The 23,491-nt window shown below is 43.8% G+C and overlaps 1 protein-coding gene across 4 annotated transcripts in view; it reads right to left on the bottom strand.

Moving 5' to 3' along the window:
* Positions 1 to 19,041, bottom strand: part of htt (huntingtin) — a 107,224-nt gene extending 88,183 nt beyond the window's left edge. For 3 of the 4 annotated variants that reach the window (XM_089578816.1, XM_089578817.1, XM_089578818.1), the window contains exons 1-12: positions 18,816 to 19,041; positions 16,433 to 16,516; positions 13,616 to 13,736; positions 12,831 to 12,970; positions 11,854 to 11,995; positions 10,866 to 11,007; positions 9,500 to 9,663; positions 5,484 to 5,676; positions 5,127 to 5,195; positions 4,864 to 5,025; positions 3,896 to 4,017; positions 856 to 1,081 (exon numbers count right to left, since the gene is read on the bottom strand). In XM_089578816.1, the coding sequence (XP_089434942.1) occupies positions 856 to 1,081; positions 3,896 to 4,017; positions 4,864 to 5,025; positions 5,127 to 5,195; positions 5,484 to 5,676; positions 9,500 to 9,663; positions 10,866 to 11,007; positions 11,854 to 11,995; positions 12,831 to 12,970; positions 13,616 to 13,736; positions 16,433 to 16,516; positions 18,816 to 18,901 (1,651 nt within the window). In that variant the 5' untranslated portion in view covers positions 18,902 to 19,041. Of the gene's footprint in view, positions 1 to 855; positions 1,082 to 3,895; positions 4,018 to 4,863; positions 5,026 to 5,126; positions 5,196 to 5,483; positions 5,677 to 9,499; positions 9,664 to 10,865; positions 11,008 to 11,853; positions 11,996 to 12,830; positions 12,971 to 13,615; positions 13,737 to 16,432; positions 16,517 to 17,280; positions 17,329 to 18,815 lie in introns of all 4 variants that reach the window. The other variant, XM_089578819.1, reaches the window with a different exon arrangement.
* Between the last annotated feature and the right edge of the window lie 4,450 nt (positions 19,042 to 23,491).

The raw sequence follows: 23,491 nt of genomic DNA, 5'->3' as shown, positions 1-23,491 counted from the left end.
GTCTTTCTTGGCATTTTAGTGTGGTAGTGCTACTAGGCATATTTTCTAATTTCAGGTATATGTACGTCCCCCGAGGCCTGCTTTGTGGCAGGTGGCCCACCAACCCATCGCGTTGTGGGCAGGCCTTCATCTGCCTTCAAGGTAAATGCCTTCAGGGTAAGGCCTTTAAGTCAAAGGTCTTTGGGGTAAAGGCCTTATGACGAAGGCCTTCATGGTAAATTACTTTTGGGTAAAGGCCTTTAGGTCAAATGCCTTTAGCACGTAAGGACCTTAAGTGCCCATTGTAACTAGTGCTACTCCACACTGTTCTGCGCTTAGCCATGCTAAACCATCTGCCATTTTTTTACAATCATGACAGGTGCCTGCAGGAGGATTTGGGATTGAGATCAAGTGACCATAATTTTGCCAAAAGATTGAGAGAACCTGAAGATAGTCTCAAACACGGTGCAAAAGGCAGGATCACACAAAACTACTTGCCACTGTGAAGTTCATTTTGGGCACTTTCAAGCACACAAGGCTTTGTATGGAACCAGTCATAGACAGGAAAAACAATGACAAATAGCCCTATTTGTACTATTGTCTTTCCAGTGCTTCTGACCTTTCGCAGCAGTTTTCCTCAGTACATTAGCACAAAAAGCACAATGAGAAAATAAAGGATTTGCTAATCTTCCTCCTCTTTTTTTTTTTCCAAGGGTGTGGTGGTGCAAAAGAAAGGCATGCATTCTTCAAAAATGGCGGTCAGAATGAACTGTGCAAACATTGCTGAATAAACTCATCCTGCCTTCCCACCACACGCTATGGTTGCACGTGCCAATGCCATTTGAACTTTCGAAGCAAAGGATGCTATGTCACCACCTTCATCGGGCACTTGGGTGATGTGCAGGTCGAGAAAGAGGCCTGGAGGGTAGAGCAGCAGAACACGTGTAAGGCTGCCCATGGCCAGCACTTTCATGCTGACTCGCACGTTGCCGTCAGGCATCAGCACTCCATTGGTACCCGTCAGGAGGAAGGTGGATGCAAGAAGGCGCGCGCAGTACTTCAGCGGTACGTCCGCATCACGGTATGAACCAAGGTTCCCCAGCTGCACATGAACCAACAAGAAACATCACCCTTTCCAATTTTCCAAGTTGCCCCTTCCATAAAACTGTCCCAGTACGTTTGTATTTCGCTCACATATAAAAGACACGTCAATTTTCAATTGTGATCTAATTATTTAATAAAGCTATGGCTTTTTTTGCGTATAACAGGTAGTCTGGACTAAAGAAATAAAAAAAAAAAATGAAAGACACTCCATTTTGTGCTTTGTAACCTGGAAGATGTGAGACTATAATGCTTTACATTACTAATATGACCCAATAACTTACACCACAGTCTATTAGGATGCACTATGAACTGGACCATCTGGCAGAAGAAAACGAAAAGCATTAAAGTAAAGTAAGCAACATGGGTTTCTTTTCACATAACTCCATCCAAAATACCAAATAAGCCATGAATAGACACAAATTATCGTTGGACTTTCAGGAGTGACCAAAACATTTGAGCCCTCGACTACTACATACATTCATTAAAAAAAAAAATCACCTGGGCACAGGGATCTGCCAGCACTTATGTGAAGATTGATACAGAAAGCATACACTGACATAAGCAACGTAAAAATTTCAATACAGAACAGAGCAAGATGACAATAATTATTTATTGACCGCCTGAACCCTGCATTCAATGACATGGTAGAAGACAAGTACAGTAGAATCTTGATGATATGATTACAGTTGATATGAATTTCAGGATGATGGCCAGAGTGCAGTGTATGCGATGTGCAGAAATTTGGATGTTACGAACAACCCCTTGCCCCACTGTAGATGATACAAACGTGCGAGCCGCAACCACATCCTCGAGCACTACGCATTACTCGCTCCCAGTACGTCACTGACAGCGGAATGACCAGTCGAACGATGCGCATCATGAGCAGTGAGCGGCAGTGCGCGGGCAGCACAGCGCCGACATTGCGAGTCAGCAATGGTGCGCGGCCGTAAGTAAATCCCGTCAGCCGAAAACAGATCTGCGTAAGTTCTGCATGTGAATTTTCCTCGATTCGGATGATACAAACATTTTTCGTGACCCAATGAGATTTGTATGATTGAGATTCTACTGTAAAGAGAAATTCTTCGCATGAAAACTGAGTGGAGTGGTGCCTTCAAATTCAATAAATGTACTTAAAAAAAAAACCTTTAATATATATTGATAAAACAGTTCGCATGTTTGTGCTACATAAAGAAAGCCTAGTGCCAAACAAAATATAGGTGCATCTGGATCCAATTAAACTACACCAGCCCATATTGAGTCTATGTACTAACTTGGTTACTCAGCTAAATAGTTTCGCACAGTAGCCTGGCTGCCCTAGTTTGGCTTATTGCGGTGTGGCTTTTAACACATAATGAAGAGAGCATAAACATCACCATACGAAACTGGTAAACTAGATAATCACTGAGAAACCCACTACACTAACTTCTAAGTAAAAAAAATATACCTGCTGAAAGGACCAGTAAGTGTTCATGTAAAAAAAAAATGTAGAAAAAAGAACTGATGGCTAGTTTTCAGGTGTGAACTGAAGAAAGCATGAATTTTATAGACAACAACCAAAAACGGTGAACCTGACACATAAGTCAGCTGCTAGGTAACCACCACTGCAGGCCCATGCAGCACAAAGTTCACCTTGCTGTGTTTGCTGCTCAACAAAAGTGGGATTTTTTAGAGCAGTTATGCCACTTCACTGAACACATCTACAGCTAGGGATTTCGGATCATTTACATATAAAGCATTAAAAACAAAGACAGCCAGCTTACAGCTGTGTGTGCTCTCACAGTTTTATGCAGGGTGTCTGAAGTCTTACGGGCCTAAGATGTACAGGCCACTCCAGTTTTGAGGTTATCTCCAAACAGTGGCAAGTGCCATTATCTTGTTTATAAAACGGAACCACGGTTATGCGTCCTCTGTTCATGCGACGACCCGCATTTTATGACGAACTGGTGTAGGTCTTGCGAATCCCCCGTAGGGATAATGCATTAAATGCCTCGATACTATGACAGGAAATGATGTAAACCCGCTTCATACAACAGCTGGCGGGAACCAGCTGGAATGAGAAGCTGGTGAAGCACTTTATTAGTAGATATCAGCCGATTCCAGATCAAAACTGAGATGGAGACGCGTGCACAACGATGCAATCCACCGCATGAGAGCCTGTAATGACGTTTCTGCCGACAGCTCAGACTAAGTGTACGACCCCTGGCTGTCGGTACAGTGGCACGGGTGTGCCCTAGTCCCGCAATCGCACGATAGGCAAACATAGTGATTTCATTTCTTTTTTTTTTTTCTTTTATGATGTGAAAATCTAATAGTACATACACTGCTGCCTACTGCCATGAAGTGACAGTAGTTCTAGAGAGTCTGAACAGAAAAATATGTCCCTGACATAAGGTCATACCGCGCATCGCAAAAAGTCTTTGAAGTGTCTGGGCAGCCAGATCTCTGACCCTTTGTCCAAATCATTGTTTTGAGGTACATGTGAAGCCTACTTAACGCACAGTACTGGGAGCACATGCGCGAAGCCGCCTTTTCAAAGCCAAACGGCCTGGCTATGTGGTTTCAGAACTAATTCTCGCAGAATGAAAACAGGGGCGCTTTTACGTGTGGGGAGACAAACTATAAATAATTTTGAGCTGGAGCACCGGGTGCATTTATTATACAAGTTCCTCAGTTGTGCGAGATTTCAGATAATACAACGCCTTGGCTGTATTACGATTTTGCACAGTCCCCTGAAAAATCGTATAATCAAGGTTCTACTGTACATATTTTTTTCCGATCATATTGAATACTGAGTGCCAGCTGCTATGCTCACCACAAATTCCACCTTGAAGCCAGGAGAAGAGTTGATGGAGACCTTATCCCATACACCCTCCTCTTCTGCCTTCAGGTCCAACTTCTTCAGTGAACAGGGACGACGCATTGGGCTGTCTAAAGCTGAAGTTTACAATCACAACAACAAAAAATTCATAACACAGTTAAGATATAGAAGGAAGTTAAAAATAGCCCTAAACTGCCACTCAATAAAATGCATGGCCAAGCATCACCAGTTTTCTATGAAAGGATACTTCATAACTGTATGTCTTCCATAACACAAAGCAGCACTTGATCTCTGTCACACAGTGTTCTTAAGGATATGATTTCACACAAACATACACAAGAATCAAGTACAGAACACTTCGCATATCACATATTTGTTAAAGTAGAACAAAAGGGAATTTATTTTTTAGCAAGCCATATAGCAAACAAAAATTTATTACTTCTAGTTTCTGCATTCACTGACTCAAAAAATTATTATGTACTTCTAGTTTCTGTGTTCACAGACTGATGAGAGACTGTCCACTACTCCACACAGTCCATAGGAAGCTCCCAAATAGTCAAGCCCGTTTGTGACGAACATGACCATCACTCAGTGTTCATTCCTCAGGCATATCCTGAAGTCCACACTAAGCGGACTAAGTCTATTTCATGACATTACATAACATATCACATAAGTGTGCAAGGACTTGTTTAACATGAAATTAACTGACACATTTGGAATCAGCATGCAAAATTACATATTCCTAGAAGTTTTCATAACTGCGACTTAATGAATAAAAAAATTTTTTTTAAGACTCTCTTTCACCCTTAAAAGTGGCAAAGGCTGCAGTATTGTCTTGCAAATGCAGCAACACATTCACAATAGCTACTCCAAGTCAATAAGAATGCATCAAAAGAAATGGTTCCAGAAAAAATGAAAAGAGCAATCATAATATTGGCCCAGAAACAATGCTTGGAACTTGCCAAGAAGATGTGTGGGGGCTGTGCTGGCAATTGAGAAGTCAGAGTCCTCGCCATCACAAGATGCTATGCTTGCCGCCTCAATATCCTCAGGAAAACCTCCAGAGCCGTCCTCTGCTTCAGACTGGTGCTCAGATGAAGTTCGACTTTGAATTGCGCATGTTACTGAAAAAAAATTCAAGTATTCCATGCTAGTGACAAGTGACAAAAGCATACGCACGCCAAAAAAGCAAGAGCAAAAGAATGAAAATGACTAATATGCATACCTAATGGAGAGTCATCACTTTCATCAACAAGCTCCACTTCTTCGTCGATGTTCAGAGATGATCCCATCACTTTCAAGAAAAAAGAAAGGACATCAGCAAAGTTACTTTTACATAGCCTTGGCAAGCAAACAGCCAGGTGTAATACAACCAAGCCATGACAGACAACATGAAATACACCGCCAATAAATTCTGACAGTGACCCTTAGGCATAGAACCCTACGGAATGCGGCAGCAACTGCTTAGTCCATTTTCATGCTCCTTACGCTCACTGCCTTGGCTGCTATAGGCACTTAAAAAGTGACAAAGAAGAAGGCACTTAAAAATTTTACTGCTGTAGTGGAAACACAGACGACTCACTTGAGGTGTCAGTTCGAGAGACTGGTCTGCGGTTTGGAGCATGAATGAACGACTGCGCCACACCGCTAGGACTCAAGAGCACTTGGAGCAGTGCTGGTGGAGGAGTTGTCAGCAGCTGGTTCAGAGCTTCCAGTGCTGCCGTCACCACAATCTGGTCAGTGTTACTGATGTGGTGCAACAGCAGCTCATAGATCTGCACAAACATTCAGAGTGATGCACAATTTTATAGCCACAACTATAAGCACTTAAAATACACAAAAAAGATGCACACATAAAATTCATATCCTAACCAACACGCAACATGAGGGACAACATATACATTTGCTTGGCTACAACACATACGATGCCACCACAAACATTACAGTCCTCTTTCTTTGTTTTGTATTATGACTTTTTTATTCACTATACACACACAAACATCAACACCTACAGCCAAATGCCGGTAGTAGCCCTGTGAAAGCTGAAGACTTGCTAACGAAGGGTCTACAAAAATAAATTGTAATTTGTGGGGTCAAATGTCCCGAAGTAGCACATGGGCTACGAGGAACAGCATAGTGAAGGGTTCCGGATTAATTTAGACTGCCTGGGGTTTTTGAATGTGCGCTGACATCACACTGCATATGAGTACCTTTTGCGTTTCACTTCCAATAAAACGTGGCTGCCACAACCGGGATTGAACCCAGGTCTTCAGGCCCAGTAGCCAAGTGCCCTAACCACTGAGCTACTGCAGCAGGTCTGTACACAATCTGGAGTATGCATATCCCATGGATTACAGGAAATTAAAATTACAATTCACAATGTCCCCACAACACATTGCAGTGTGATTAAACAAGCACGAGACAGTTGTGCAATGAAACAAGATGTCAAACTGTTAGTTGTGCTCCACTGTTAACTGCTTTTTTTTCTTTGCATTTACAGTAAAAGCTAATTAATTCGAACTTCAAGGGACCAGAAAAAATGCTTGAATTATATAAAAGTCTGTATTATCGAATGACCCCAAAAAAAAGGTCAAGAACTGCTTGCATCACAGTAAATTCATTTGGTGAAAGACTAGGCAATGGGTGCCAGCTTTTAGATAAGAATGGCGTGGCAGTGACTATTTTTCATGTTTCTATCAACGCTTTATTGAGTGGACACTGTTGGGAGCATTGAAGCAGAACTACTTTGAGATATTTAGGACCACCCCAGCATCCTTACTGGAGTGACTTGGTATTGATGGCACTCCCCTGCTACAGTGTCACGTCCCTCACAAGCGGCACCATTGCGTGTAAGGAGGCCTTACCACATGAACAGCAAATGGTACGTGACAAGTGCACAGTTTCAGCTCACTGGAAGAATGGAACCACGCAGATGGAAGTGAAGGAAATGCTCAGCTACTCTGAAGCAGGGAGAAGAAAAAAGTAGGGTGGGGGGGGATGAAACATCAGCGACGTGCCAATCAGTGCCCAAAACATCGATTGGCTGGCAGATGCTGGCTGGTTGACCCGCCCCAGCTGTGGGCTGGCGCGAAGCTCAGTGAAACTGAAACTAAGCAGTTGAACTATTCTTGGAGAAGCGGCTGTCCACTCATTGTCACATCTGCCAGTGCACGCCATTGTCAGAAGTATGCAGCCACGACCAAATCTGCAGCGTGGAATTCTGATTTTGAGTAGGGCTATTGAAATGATTTCTTGCCGCGCAGGTCATACCTCGATGCGGCCTCCCTCGGGAGCCCATTCAAATAGAGCTATTTCGATGATTTCTTGCCGCGCGGGCCATACCTCGATGCGGCCTCCCCTTGGAGGCCCGTTAGAATAATCCAGTGTGAGACCTGCAGCGTCCGAATTAGCGAGTGTACGAGGCCAGACAGTTACACGGGCGCTGGCCACGACTGAACCAACAGTTCGAATGATCCAAATTTCCAAATTAACACAGATTGATTTAACTAACTTTTACTATACCAGCATGCTTGCTTGCCCCTCTATCTGCACAGCAGTTCTCAATGAATTATAACAAGGAGAGGAGGAGGAATATGAGGATTAGTGTGTAAAAAATGTGATATGCCACATTTTCTGGAACATTCACATTACATTTGACTCTGATCACACCTTCAAGGATTATCAGATTCATGTTCCTTGCTTACATAAAAATTGGAAGGAGGCTGGATGGTACACCACAGCAATGCAAGATACAGTCAAACACAGTTATATCGAACTCGGTTAGATCGAATTACCCTTTATATCGAATAATTACTGAGCACCGCAAAGCCATAACGTGAATGTATAGGAAAATGTACGACTATATTGTACAAAAATTAGCTGTCACATCCAATAGATCGAACTTCGGGCAACACCGGTTGATACAAGATGCTGGCTTTCAGCACATCTCCAAAGGTTAGCTTTCCCACACGAAGATGAAGGTGCTATTGGTGCCACATAGGACGTGCAGACCAAATATGACCCCGGTTTTCCATGATGTAGGTGGTGGGTGCGTACCCAACCAACCAGAATTTACGTTTTTAGCACGTTGCATCAGTTGTGCCTGCGTCACCCGTGTTGCCATGCAGCTCGCATATTCGGTCCGTCGTGCTGCCAGCAGCAAATATGCATGGCTTTCGTTGTCTGTATGTGCGCGCCACGGCAGCCACAAAACAGCAGAACATCCCATTTTCCAAGAAAGTGGAAATTATCAAGCGAGTTAACGAGGTGAGAAGAAATCCAAGTTGCTCGCCATCAACATGGATGGATTGACAATTTCGATCACTCGTGATCGGAAAAAGCAAGTCTCTGCGATGCTTGCAGAACGTGCTTTCGGTTCTGGTGACCTACAGGTCCAACTGAGGAGCGTGGACGACCCATGAACTTTGCCAAGTGGCTGAAGGCTTGGAAAAGCGACCTGATAGGCCAAGATCGCTATGTCTGTGTCCACCACTGCGGTGCTAGCTCCAGCAACATTGCACTTCACTTCTTGCCCCACCGAACGCAGCGTCGGTGCTTCAACCCTTGGACCAGGCAGTAATCCATGCAGTGAAGGTTGGTTTTAGAAAGCGTCTGATTGAACGGCTCCTGTAGAACCTGGGAACTAGAAGAGACCCAAAAACCGACCTCTTAGGCGCCCTGTCTATGCTGATTGGGTTGAGGAATAATGTCAATAACGAAACTATACAGATCTGCTTCCGACATTTTGGTCTCTGCTTTTCTGAAGAAGATGGAACAAATTCTTTGTCTGGTCAGCTCAACAAAGCCATCATGGGTCTTAGATGATTTGTGGAATAGTTGTCCAAATTTGCTGGTAGGCGACTTTATCTTTGTGGATGATGATGTTGAGGCTATGGGAAAGCTTACAAAGACACCATCGCCGACATCATAGATAACCAGGACACCACTGGTGCGAATTATTACGAGGGCTTGAGAGAACCTGTGCCCACGTGCTTCGACGTGCTCTTTATGGTTTGACGTGGTTCGTTGCTACTGTGCGCCGATAGAAGGCTGCAGTCTCAGCTGTTTGGAGCCCATCGATAATATTGAAACATGTATTCTCTGAGGCAATGAAGATGAAACATAAAAAAATTAATGACTATTTCACTTGGTAATCCCAGCGTAGTAAGTGGCTATAAAAAAAATACATTTTTACCATCTCAATACGCTTGTAGTTAAATTTACTGCTACTTTTATATCGAATTATACATTATATTAAACTAGTAGGTGTTTTGCGAGTTCGATAAATGTAGGTTCGACTGTACTTTTCTTGCATAGCTGTGGTGACAGGCAAGATGACAGGCAAGATGACAGATGACAGCTGTGGTGACAGGCAAGGTGACAGACACACCACAAATGATTACAAAGGCCAAATCTGTTTGCAATCGCTCCTTTACAATCTCCACCTGTTTTGCCCATCCTGTTCATGTATCAGCCTTTCACATTTCGTACTGCAATAGTGGGTGGTCACTGAATGAAAAATATAACGGGCTTATGCACCTGGCTTCAAAAAAGTGCCCATGAAAATAAAGCACTGGCATGCACTGAAATAAGGAATACCTTTAGAAAATGCTCCAATGTTGGGCCAGCTTTTTCAGCCCCTTTCAGTGCAGGCGCATCTTTAGCAGGCTTACTGCCCAGGTGTGGAATCAGATGTCTGAAACAAACAAGGACTCCGACGATGGTGTGAGCGGGATGGTTTTCTTGTACTGGGAGCACTAGGCCTGCAAGGATTTGAGAGAGAAGAGGAAACAAGACAGCTGCTAGTGAGCAGACAAGACAAGAAAGCAACCACAAACTAGAAAGCAAAATACACGCTCTGGAATAGCTCAAGCTGGTCATTGCCTGAGGATGGTGCTTTGAGCCTGTAGCCTGGCTATGGATGTGCAAGCCTCCCCCCCCCCCCCCCCCCCCCCTTCCCTCTCACCCCAAAAATGCATTCAGCCCTGAAGGTCGAACGCTTACCGGCCCCAGATCACAAATGATGAATGATGCAGCACTACATTAAAAAATGGCAAAACGTGGCCAGCAGTTAAGGCAAATGCATCAAACAGAGCCAAAGAGAAACCATGCACGGGCAGCTTTGGCTCTTCCATTAGCTACCGACACTCCCTGGAAGCGCTGCTGTTTCGAGTGGCAGGGCCGCCACGATTGGAACAGCGGCCCGTCCATCAACTATCAACACTCCCGTGAGCGCCGAGTGCACAGTAAAAAAGTAAAAAAAAGAAAGAAAAATCCTTCCGAACAAGCGTGCAGAGTAGCCGAATGCTACTGGGTAGAGCCATAGAGCAAACATAAAATTGCAACCACACTGTAGAATCCCTCTCTCATTTGTCTCGCCTTTATTAATGGTGCCATGCTTCGGTTTCAATTGTAAGTTTCAAATTAAAAAAAAAAGTAGGTCAACTTACAATCGTGTAAACACCGTATCTTTTTAAAAACAGGGCCTTCCCGATCGCTGTCACGCCTGCTGTCGCATGCAGTGCGCAGGAAAGACTGCACTATGGAGTTCAAGTTTGAGGAGGGCTATGTGGTCAATCACTTGCTGTCCTGATCCACATACCCCAACAGGAGAGCCCGTCCAGTGTGAGACGCACAGCACCCGAATTAACAAGCCTTTGATGCCAAAGGCTATGACGAGTGTTGGCCGGAACCATGCCGGCAGTTCCAATTATCTGGATATCTAAACTACTGTTTTACATCACAAACACAACACCGGTATTCACACGAAAATAAAGCAGTTCATCAAAAAACAACAGAAACGAAAAAAAAAAAAGAATCGAAGACTTTTCGCCCCTTCCAGTGCAAAGAAGTGACAGTGACACTGTACACCTGCCTCACAAAAGTGCCCACTCCCAGTACCTCAAGGACTAGGTCTGCCTTCATCACATGACCCCATAGCAAAAACAGAGGAGAGTATACATACTGAAGAGGTCATTGAGAAGCCAGAGAAGGAAGACATTTGGCTTTCGAGACCACTGGCACACAGTTACAAGGGACAGGGCGGCACAACGGCGAACCAGGGCTGAAGGACAGGACAGGTTGGGCAGGAATGTTCGCAGCAGCATCTGCACAGAGACAGCACAGAAACTGCACTGCCAGTGGCTTTTTCACCTGCTTCAATGCAATAAACTAGACAAGTCTTGTGTGCTTATGCCAAGCAGGCAACTGCAAGAGAATAAACAATTCAATAAAACTTTTTCCTGGGCGAGTTGGTTCATTTTGCTTGAGGGGATGCTTGTAGCGCGACAAAAACCAGACAAGGGACAGAAGACGAACGGGACAAGCGCTTCCCGTTCGTCTTCCCGTTCGGGAGCGCTTGTCCCGTTCGTCTTCTGTCCCTTTTCTGGTTTTTGTCGCGCTACAAACATCCCCTCAAGCAGAATAAACAATAATGATGTGAAAAAATTACTTTAAAAAACTACCTTACAGCTAATGCTACCAGATGCGACATCCACTTCCCCTTCTATTTTGTACTGATACTTAACAATGCATGATTACCTGAAGGAATATGTCATTAAGAATATCTTTTTACTGCCACAAGTTCTTGATGCCTCTTTCTGGTGTGCAATGTTGACAATGCTTTCAGTTGCCTACCATATAAAGCAGATGCCTGTCCATCAAATGCAATGATTAGCTTTCTATCCATGTCTGTTTTAATGCTACTAATATGTTGTAATACTCAAGTCAAATGGACTAAAGGCATAACAATACTTTAGTATGACTGCAGCGCAATGTAGGTCATCAATTAGCTATACCTGAATGTTCCCCCAAGCTAAATTATCAGTGCCTCATGTGCACCATCCGGTCATGTAAATTAGTTATTCTTTGCATAATGCTTCATTATCTTGCTTCCATCCCTGAGTATGTCACTTGACAGATTTCCCAGCCAGTCATGAATCTGCAATGCTGACCTTGATGTCGTTGTCGTTGGTGAACTGCCCAAGCATTGGCATGGCTCGAACGACAGTGTTCGCCAAAGCCTCCTGTACACTCTCCTCTTCGGAACGCTGGCTTATACGCACGAAGCAGGGTATCAGGTTTACTGTGTATGCCCTGGGCAGAAGATATGAGAAAGATTCAAAAAGTAATTGGATAAGAAATCATTCACTCTACTTCTGTACCTATTTGCATTACACACAGATTTTGTATTCTGCACACCAATACAATGACAACTGTACATTTTATTCACTCAGCCTGTGTGCGCCCATAGAACATTTTGTGATAATGCCAATTAACAAGTGAATTAAAGGAAAAAGATCTTTTAGTTCACTAAAGGGACTGAACCCGTTCAGTCTTCTTTTAGTATGCTGTGTTACCTTGCTGACATGTTTCCCAATATCTCCTTTGCATGTGTTATTGTATGTAGTTATATCCCCCAACAATAATGACTCATGGGCGCTGTAGGTACTTGCAATAAATAAATAAATAAATAAATAAATAAATAAATAAATAAATAAATAAAAGAAGATGCAAGCTTAACATCCCTGGCTTGTAGACAACGTATTACTAGTATGTGCTTGTTTCAAACATTTTATTTCAGCTCACTTCGTCGTCCTCCCTACATCAATCCGCCGGCACGCATTTCCCTCTCCACTGGTCATCCCCTTCAAGTTGCCCGGCCACGTACATGCACTACTACATTTGCATAGTCATTCTTTCCACGCTCAGCCATGAACTGGAATTGACTTCCACACGACATCGCCGCAATCACCTGTCCATCAACATTTATGAACTGCTTAGCTACGATCTTTAACCGCGAATAATTTATGCACCTTACGTATTTTCTTTGTTTATTCAGTCTGCTTTATACATGTAACCCACCCCTTAAGTAATACCCCCCATCCCGGGGGCCTTTAAGGAAATAAAGTGAAGTGAAGTGAATCCATGCCTGCATTTTTGTGTCTTGATCAAATGGCATAGGTCTCCAAATTTGCCAAGGGCCACACGTAAGCTTCGACCTGGGCCGTTTTTCTTTATTTCCTTGTAAAGCTCAGCCTGCAGTCGTCCTAGATGAGAATCTAGGAGAGTCTGAAATAGGAAAGCAATCAAACAGTTGATCGGAAGGAAATCTTCAGAAAATGTTCTCACTTCAAACTGTTCCGCTTTATACTCTATGGCACACCTGGAGATTAACCCACTGTACATAAACAGGTCAATCTCCAGTAACCGGACATATCCTAGAGCTTAAGAGAAAAAAAAAAATAGAAACAAGGGCTGCTCATGACAACACCTGTGGAGAAAACAAAGCAGCAAGGACCTCTGAACAAACCCTAGATTTCAGCTGTGTGCAGCTATGTGAGGTTGAAGTTTATACACATACACAATCAGCATAAGCAACAAAACAATACCCCTACACATTTTATATGCAGCTATGTTTAGAGGTGCATGCTGAATGTACATGCTGAGACTAAATTATAGAGCATTTGCACAACCATTTTTACTGCACGGAACTTTTCACTGTTACCTATATTTCAAGGGTTAATAATGAGGCCATGCCACAGACTACAACTTATATATACTTTCAGAAGCAGAAAAGTAGCCTTAAAGGTATGACTGCAGCCATCTCTACCTGTAGACATTCATGAGTCCATCCAACACAGAAGTTGTGATGGTTAGATGCTTCGCCGCATAAAGCCCAAGCTGAAAAATAAATAACTCCCGACACTTGCTCACCTTGATGGTACGGTTCAAACACTCATCAGCCACCATGCGCACATCACTGTCTTCATCATCACAGCAGAAAAAGAAGCTCTCCACAGAAATGCCCAGAAGCTTGGGAAAATCTGAGTAAGTCCTGAAAGTGGCACAGGCAAAGGTACGGAGTAAACAATAACCTAACCCAAAAGGCATTTGCCAAACGCTATCAGCAGTATTTTAGCAAAAAAGAGCTGTAGTGGGCATAATTCTAAAAAATCTTGCAAGAAAATATGACTATTGCTAGCAAATAACTGTACATTGAAAATGAGGCTATTTTCACACACTTTGGAGCTGCAATAAGAGCCAGTCAAAGAAAAGTGAGATTTCATTCACAAAGCAATGCATAACGAGGCACGATACTATACAACGATACTATACTATATACTATGCCTACAAAAAAACTGTTTTTCAGCAACATGAACCAAGGGCTGATATATTATCTTCGGGTCCATTTACGTGGTGAGTTACACACTGCTAATGGTGCTTAAAGGTACCCTGCGACGTAGATAAAGCATGGGGTCTTTATTCTTTGTATGCAGAGTAAGGGACATTGTGAGTCCTGAACGCGCAATGAGATCACCGAAATCATAGTAATTAATATTTTAATCTTCGCTAGAAATGCTTGTTTCGAGCCGATGGTGGCGCAACGCGGCGGCCATTTGCGGCAGCGGAAATGAGCTGCATCCAGATAGGGCGCTGCCTTTCTCATTGGTTGGGCGTCCAGTTTGCATATTGTTCCTTTATACTTGCGAAATGGATCCAAAATGTTATGTCTCTGAGTACCGAAAGCTTTTCGCATGCCACAAAAACTGGAAAGAAGCAAGGAAAGCGAACGAAAACTAACAAGAATAAAGCTAGAGGCGACACTTTCCATTCCGCTTCAAACCTTCGTGGCGGGCACCGCTGTTCAAAAAACGTTGGCTCAAACCAGAAAGCGCGCGCGTCGAAACCGGCCGTGACGATACCAAGACGGCAGCGAAAAAAAAAGCCAGTCGACACACCTTGCCCAAAATTGTGAAGAGAAATGCTTGACAGGAGACGGGAGTCTAGTTTGGGGGGGAGGGGAGCTACTGCTGACAGCCTTCCAGTCCGACTAAAAAAGTAACTTCGGGGAGCTTCCTTTGTTGTTAGTCGCCCCTGCCTTGACTACGGCGTCGCGTACACAGGGGAAGACGCCGTCAAAATGCGCGGTTCTGATTGGTAGCGCCCAATCTCGGTACTGGGTGAGTGAAATGGGCGAGTGAAATGCGTTTTCGTCTGAGCTTTTCATTTCGAATTTTCAGAGTGGAATAACTTTAGTTTGCATGCTCCGATTTCAATAATTCTTTTTGCTCTGGTCTCTGGAAATCACGATGAATCTATTTAATGATATTAAGTGGTACGGAGGAAATCATCGCGGTGCCCCTTTAAGTTTAAGCCATCGTTAATAAGACTATAAACGTACACTGCTCATAAAACGGAGAAATATGGGAATAAGGGTGACGACCTTCATTTAATCATGCGACGGACATCTTTCAAAATAATCTGTGACAAATTCCACATGCCTACAATGGACTGATGTCCTGAGAGAATTTGTGGCATCATGTATTCATTTATAAACATTTTCACTGATGCCCCAAATGTACTGGTCTAAAGCCTCAACATGGCTGGATGTGCCTGGGACAACAAAGCCTCTGGCAAATCTTAAATGCCCACTAAAAATGCAAATAATGCCAAAAGAAAGACTGCGTTCTTTCAGTACTGCTCCACGTTAGCATGTATGTTACTGCACTTTGAACCATCCTGTCAAATAGAAAGGTGCCTGTGCCTTGGTTTCCACTCGTAACAAGCACACGTGATAGCTTGTGCCTCCCAGCAAAGGTCAGAATAAAAAGGTTCAGCACAGAGATCATACTTGAGCCATATCATAATTGCACAGCGGAAACCTCGGGATGTGCCACAGTGGTGGATTTATAGGGGGCAGACCTGCGCCCCCCCCCACCCCTCCCTCCCACCCTTCATCCTCCCTAAGTGAAAAATTTTCTATGGGAAAACCATGGGTAACCCAATTTTTCCAGTGATGCGAGACCCATAAACGCATTGTGCAAATAGGATGACCCCAAGCCTCAACCACCCCCTCCAAGAGAGACCCATAAATTCGGCATTGATTTGCCAAAACTTTCTTTTTTTTCAAGCTACAATTCCAAAATCCCTTCAAAACCGGAAGTAAAAATGACTACGAATAATGTATACCTGAAATCCTACTCTGAATTCTATATTTAAATATGTGGACAATGAATAAATGCTAACATCAAGATGATTTATAACATGCACATACAAAGGCCAAATCCCCTCAGGGTGAAGAAGGTAGCATACTGAATTGGGTCTTTGGTATTCCAGTCAAAAGTGCAACATGCAATGCAAAATGCTTGTGCCAATTTTATGATAGTGTACTTTGCAAGTAAAGCAGCTCTCAAAATTCTGAAAATCACACTTTGAGAGTTGAGAGTAGACAAAGACAGAGCTTTCTAAAAATCAACTAATAGATAATTTACGTGTCAGACAAAGCATTTGCTACGAGGCAGAAATACTTCAAAAACAAGTGAGATTATGAATTTAAATTTCACTCGAGATAGCCTAACAAATTAAATTTTCCTTCAAGCTGACCAAATTCCACTAAAGTGGTGTAGTTGCCAAATAAAAACATTTTATACTTTTTCAGCATAAGAAAACAGACCCATAGACAGACCCTTCAAATCAGACATATGAAGTGCTCAGGCTGCTGAGAAGAGTACAGTGAAAAAGAATATGTACCGTACGCTCGTAGTGCAAATAACATCTGCAATGTTGGTACAGTGTATGATCTTCTCTTTTTTAGACGGTGCTGTTTCTTTTTTCCTGAAAAAGAATTGGAGCCATTTAGTACCTTCATTTTACCACTGTCACGGAATCTTCTGATATATAAGTCAAAAGGAAATTAGTTGGCATTTCAGAACCTTTGTTCCAGTGCTTTGAAAATATATATCCGACACGTTTCCTCAAGCACGTAGAAACATAACTTTTGCAATCTTTAATCACACTTCGACCTGAAATAAAAATTGCGAGGACTCTTTGGAACTAAAGTGTTGAGAGGCGAAAGCCAAGGACACTATGCCGTGACGACTTCCGGTGGTTGTAACGTCACACCGTTCCCGTGGCTATATCGATACCCAACTTATACATCTTTCGGGGATCTTATATGTTAATTACGCTTAATTACACATTTTCCCATCTAATTTGACAGAAATCCGGCGTTTTTCTGACCATTCTGTGACAATTTTCACTATGCCGTGATGACTTCCAGTGTGACGTCACACCGTTCCCATGGCTATATCGATGTCTGCGTTATTTTGACGCAATTTTGACATTTTTGACAATAATTAACTAATTACTCTATAGTCATCAAACGTGGCTTCTAGGTTATTTTTTCCCTCCTCTATCTGAAGCAACCATTTGTTTTCTCCTATCTTTTTTAGTTCCCGAGTTAACACGCTGCCAAAGGTGTGACACCCTCTGCTAACAGACGACAGTATGAGCCATTAAAGGCTTTCACCTTAATTCGAACATAACGAACTATCATGCTCAGTACGACCTGCACCACACAAGCTAAGGTCAGAGCTCACGTTAGAGATGTACAGCAGGTCTGGCAGCACTGCAAGTGGTTCATTCAGCTGAAAACATAAGAGATAAGCCTCCTTGGAGTGCTCCTACCAGTTATGTCCTCAGTACCACAGCGCACCATACTGCTACCCATCCCAATACACAGTTCAGCCAGCACCATTACGCTGTAGTTGAGTTTGACTGCTTGTTCTTTTTATCATACATTTTGAACTCAGCAGCTTGTGTATTGGCGTCAGTAATGCAACAGGTTGTCAAAATATAAAGCACCAAGAAGTCGATACATAAACAATGCACAGAAGGAGTGGTTTCGGCTAGCCAGTGAAAAACAATAAGGGGTGCATAGTGCACATTGTGCACCCCTTATAATCTTTCCTTGTTTTCTCTACTTTCAGCTATTTTGCTGCAAAAATTCTGCTGCACTCTAGTAAAAGCATATATTATACGCCACTACCACTAGCAAGAACCTATGCAAAGAACATACATGGAATGAAAAGCCGCAATATGTGGCGCTGTTTCTATGAATACATATATGCACCATTTCTGTCTTCCAGCAAATTATCAACAAATTAGTCAAACAGACAATTATTTCAAGTGTACATTACAGAAAACAGAGAACAAAGACAAAGCAGAAACAACGCAGTTAATGTTAAAACTGAAATGTTTACTGCACAGATGAGGAACAAAGCAGCCAGCTCACATGGAACAGCAATTGTTTTGCAGTTTTTATCATTTACTTCACAGCTGTGATTGGGAAAAATTGTGCCTCGTGATAAAGGACTGAGAGACAATACTGCTCCCGAGGACGATGTGATACTGCGGTATCATACTGACCAACAAGCAACTAAGTAGTAGGACATGCTCGGCCCCCATGGTTAATGTTTTAACACGTATGGCAGTGAAGAACAAACAACTACCATGTTATTTCAAAGACCTTTAAAGTCAACCTTGGCCAAGGCAGCATCACAAACAAGGAAAAAAAAAAATGTCACAGGTCAGAAGATTTCAGTGATGAATTTCTCCGCGCAATGCGCACCGTGCGGTTCTTTCCGGCACCGTGAGCTTCGTCGCGTTAATACTGAGGGCATGCGGAGGCACTCACAGGCGAAAGACACACAACGGACCCACAATGCCAAACAACAAGACACATCACAAAACGCGCACAAGTTCAACCAAAGCTTCCATTCCCTTTCTATGGGCGTGACAACACTGCTTTAGTTTCGCAGCGACCACGCAGATATATTTTGGTCGCATGAAATATTAGGTATAGAGGTGTCACTCATGACCGGTCGCTGTCACAGTCCTGTCAACAACAGTTATGCAACCGCTTGTACCACACAAGAATGAAATACTACGTTTAACTAAGGCCACAAGAAATTTGTCGGCATCCAGGTATCAGCTGGGCCACCAGGTCACAGGCGTAGTACCTGATGTCGCTCACCGACCGGTCTTCTAAGATCGAGACGCGAAGCCCGCGACAGCGCAGTCACAATTAACGCGTACTCTTGCAGTTCAGGACATATATAATTTGATGTCTTACTTAAGCAGCGGCTCTTCACCTCCCGCAGACGGTTGGACGACTTTTAAGGCTTCGAAGGACTTTATTAATTTTTCTATAGAAGCCATAGCACTATTAAAGGCAACATTAATAAAACCTACGTCTCCGTAAAACTGGCATACCAGCTGGTGGAACTAAACAGCGGTAAAATAAATAAATCAAGAATACCACCACTTCTGCTACTTCACGTAATTCCTCGCCATCTTGCTTTGGGGGGAAAGAACAGTGGCGACACCTAGAAAAAAACTTGCCCACTGCTTCAAAACGCGATAAAAATTTAGCTACGGTTTTAAATTAAAAAAAGAAGAAAAACAATAAAGCAAATCTTTAACAATCCAAATATTTAGCCATATTTTAACCAAACAGGAACTGTCAGCGGTACGGTACAGACATACTTCCGTGCACACAGCAGCACACGAACAGCGGCAACCGAAACCAGTCGTTCACGCGCGTTTTTTGCAGGGGTGTAAATTGTAAATTGTGGGGTTTGCCGTCCCGAAGCGACACATGGGTTATGAGGGACGCCCTAGTGGTGGGCACTAGATTAATTTTGAACCCGGGCCTTTGGGCTTCCACTCTCGGCAACGGCGGCTCCGTTTCGATGGAGGCGAAACGCAAAAGGCGTCCATATCAAACATCATTTTAAAACAATCGTGAAACATTCGCGCTAGCATTCACAAGAGATAATCTGTTAGTAGACATCCATTTGTCTAGAACTTTGTGATATGAACAGAATGTTAATTCATGCACGTCGCTGAGATAGCAACTGATTTCCTGTGAACATCCACAATTCAACACAAATTTTGGCTTATGAGAGTTTAACGTCCCAATGCGACTCAGGCTAAGATCTAGAGACGCCGTAGTAAAAGCCTCCGGAAATTTCGACCACCTGGGGCCCTTTAACGTGCACTTAAATTGCACAGTACACGGGCCTCTATAATTTCGCCTCCATTGAAATTCGACCACCGTGGCCGGGATCGAACCCGCGTCTTTCGGATCAGCATCCCAGCAAATTAGACAGGCTGAATGTACCATCTCCAGGACACAAACTGAATTGCATGCTCGTAAGTCTTTGTGTTGCAGTAAATGCATCAAAGAAGGCCCATTTGACTGTGATTAACTGGTTTCAACTGAGAATAACTGGTTCGACTTTGAGGCCCAGTTGGGCCTCAAAATCGTACACACGCCTCAAAGTACACACGCCACCTGTCCTGTGTTCCGCGTCGTAGTCGTCGGCGTTGGTGTAACATGCACTTGTCAGGTGGCGTGTCAGGAACCTGTCAGGAACGGGCGCCTAAGAGCTGCGCTCCAGAACATCCCAAGTGAGACATAAACAGACTCTTTGGGGATGCATCCCAGAGAGTACCTATTTGGGGTATGCTTGTGGTGTTTTGGGAGCTCACAGGCTTTTTTTTTTTTTTTTGCTGTACTGTACTAAATTTTCCACTGTTATCCTATACCCAGCCTTTTTTCAGGGGCTTAAACACAAATTATTATGGCTTATGGCTTGTGAGGGTTTAACGTCCCAAAGCGACTCAGGCTAAGAGAGACGCCGCAGGTATCAGTGTGGGCGATCCGTTAAAAAACCTTCTACAGAGTCCATTTTCTCTACGAATCTAGCAGGTTTATCCTACGCGCGACATTTCTTCTATGCATATGCTGGTCAAGAAAAAGTGATGTCTGCAGTCTCAGGGGAAGAACTGCCTGTTGCAGCTGCAGGGTAGGAGAAAACTGGCGTCGGCCGGTTCCACTTAACAGTCTTTGAGGCGGAAAACGCCCTTAAACCTCACCTGGGCATCAACTTTCATCAGCGCCTGCACTTTAGTGCGCTAACACTAGAATCCCCACTCGCCGTTTTCGCCATTGCCGCGGTTTGTCCGGTCCATCCATGCTGAACAGCTGTCCATCATCGCGAAACGTCTCTCGGGAAGAGCAGCCTGGGTCTCACAAGCCCCACCGATGGCATCACCTGCCATCGTAGGGCAGGGGCAGGAGTACCAGGAGTGTTATGAGGAGTCCCAGAGATCGGTGAATGTAGAGAATGTCGAATTAAGCATATATGGGCATTAGCTCATTAACGCTACCGCGTGGTGCCTTTAAGGCGGTCGAATTTCGCCGATCCTTGTCTGAAGCCTGCTTGCCCTTGAAAACTGAGCCTGGAACCGAAACCGAAGTGCTGGCGCACCATCCTTCCTCCATGCAGGGCACCTAATTCGTATTTGGCCTTAAAGCGTTCGACAGTTTCTCGAAGTCCTTGTCGTCAGACACAGCGCATATTTTGCACGCGTTGACCGGCCGTGATTCCCAGGTAGCACGTGAGGTCTTCATAACAACTATTTTAGAGATAAAACAGATTGATTGCGCTTTCGTGCGCTCGCCTCGCTCTTCGCGCTACTGCCATGCGGTGCTAACCTGCGAGCCAGTGGCGTAGCCAGAAATTTTGTTCGGATGGGGGGGGGGGGGGGGGGGGGGGGGGTCATGTTGCAGCGCGGCCTCCTCATAGAATTTGTGGCGGGATCAAGCGCAAGAATAATAACTGCATTGCCATTGACAATGCCATTGTGTATTAGATAACGCTACGTACTGTCCAGACAAGTGAAATATGCATTTTTTAAAAATAAAATAATGTATTCGTATTTCTTAAAAATCGTGGCAGACATAACTGATACCAATGCTTCCATGTTTTTGCGCATTTAATAAGTAAAGAAAATATCTCTCGAAGTCTAGAACTATATCAGTCCGAAACTAGCAATGCAGTGCATGCCGCTGATATGAAAAACGTAAAGGCCATGAAATGAGCAAGTAAAGGACAAATATTTTAATGAATCTTTGCGTTCAAGGACCTTTACATTTTTTTTTACATATGCAACGGCCAGGGAAAAATCTCAACGACGCTGTCCTTCGTTCCAGTGTACTGCGCAGCAGCAGCTGTCACCGGTCATGTATTGCGAGTAATTGCATCGAAATTTTAGTCGCAACAACGAGCACATGTATAAACGAGGAGTTCTGCAAAATATACATTATAAGTGCGAAGATAAAATGCAGTATCAGAAATGCGAAGGTACAACTTGATAAAGGGCAAAAAAGTGTCACTGCAAACAGTCACTTATGTATACACAAAACCTCGCAACAAGATATTTAAGTACACGTATGTCTCCATTAAATCTACGTATCTAAGCAAAAGTCACTCTACATAATGCGTCAAACAAGACAAATAAACATCTTGCGCAATCACAGATAGTAAACAATACACACGGAAGGAGACGATCCAGGCAAGAACAAAACTATGACAGCAGAAGTCGCGATTTGTACTTGGGCCATGCTGCGGACGAGACTTCGAAAAAATTTCGGGGGGGGGGGGGGGGGGGGGGTGTGCTGAAGCCCCATAAGCTAGCTGTGCTAGCTGTGCTAGTTTATGGGGCTAGCTGTGCTATGGGGCTAGCTGCGCTGTGTATTAGCTAGCTGTGCTAGCTTATGTGCTAGCTGCGGTGCGCGGTGCTAATTGTGTCTCATTCGGCCTATCTCTTAAATGTGTCCTGGATGCTGGATTAGCACACGGGAACCACATTCCCTCCGACTCACTTTGCGTCCCCCTTTGCCCCTGTGTCCTGGCGCACCCAATTCCACCACAATCTCGTTCTCCAATCCCGGGTTACGAGCAGGGCCCCTTGCACCAGAACTGCGACTCTTTATGCTCCAATATTGGCACAATACTCTTCCTACCTACGTTCGCATGCATGGGTATGGCTTGATTCGCTTGTTTTATCAAGTTAGTTAGAGAATCTACTTTCGTTCTTGCTCATGTAATCGATTCGCCGAGTTTATGGAGTCTCCTCGCCTTCCGTACAGGCAGAGAAGGTGCGCATCTTTTATTTACAGTGGGGCCGCAGCTTATCTGAAGCGTCAACTAATTTTTTTTTTAGAGACGAAGCCGCCATGCGCAGGCCAAGCAAGGGGTGCACCCAACATCTGGTTCACAATTTCAACGCATTTCCTTGCGAGCTTTTCACTTAACAGTTCTGTTTTTCTGTTGCAGCCTAGTCGTCAATAACCTTGCGCCTTATAGAAGCTACCGCGGGAAAAGAATAATTGGAGTGCCACGTACACTAAAGGCGGGAAAATTCGAATTCTGCTTGTGCCGCATTATTTATTTTAAATTGGTTTAGGTCCGTTGTGCCATCGGCTGTGCTGGCAGGGCCAGTTTTATGTTTTATTTTCTTCCATCTAACGAATGCTTCGCGACATAAAAAGCGTGGGCATACTCAACTGAAGTAAGGTAGCATGTCTCAAGAGATCCCGAATGTAATCTTAGCCGTTCGTGCCGTAATGAAGCTTTTTTTTTCTTCTGCATCATTCACCTACACCAGATGCTGGCGATACATTTTTTTTCGGGTGTGCTGTTTCTTCTCCGCTACCTCATTTAGTGAAACCAGCACATACACTGCTTGTGCCGTTTGTTTTGGACTTGATCTTTTAGTCATCATAATAAGGAGCGTTGTTTTTATATTTTTCTCTCCGTTTACGCGGAATAGCAGCAGTTGACGCCAGCATCAAGCTTGCAGCGAGTAGCACAGTTGTACAGTGCAAGCTTGATGTGGGCTCACAGTGCTCGACCTCCCCTTTTCGCTGAACAAAACGAACAAAATTCGCGAGTATGA

Source organism: Amblyomma mixtum, chromosome 3 (assembly GCF_055824585.1).
Source record: "Amblyomma mixtum isolate Tamu chromosome 3, ASM5582458v1, whole genome shotgun sequence".
Taxonomy (NCBI): Eukaryota; Metazoa; Arthropoda; class Arachnida; order Ixodida; family Ixodidae; genus Amblyomma; species Amblyomma mixtum.
Note: the sequence above shows the minus strand (reverse complement) of the source record. Positions and strands in the feature narration are given on the sequence as shown.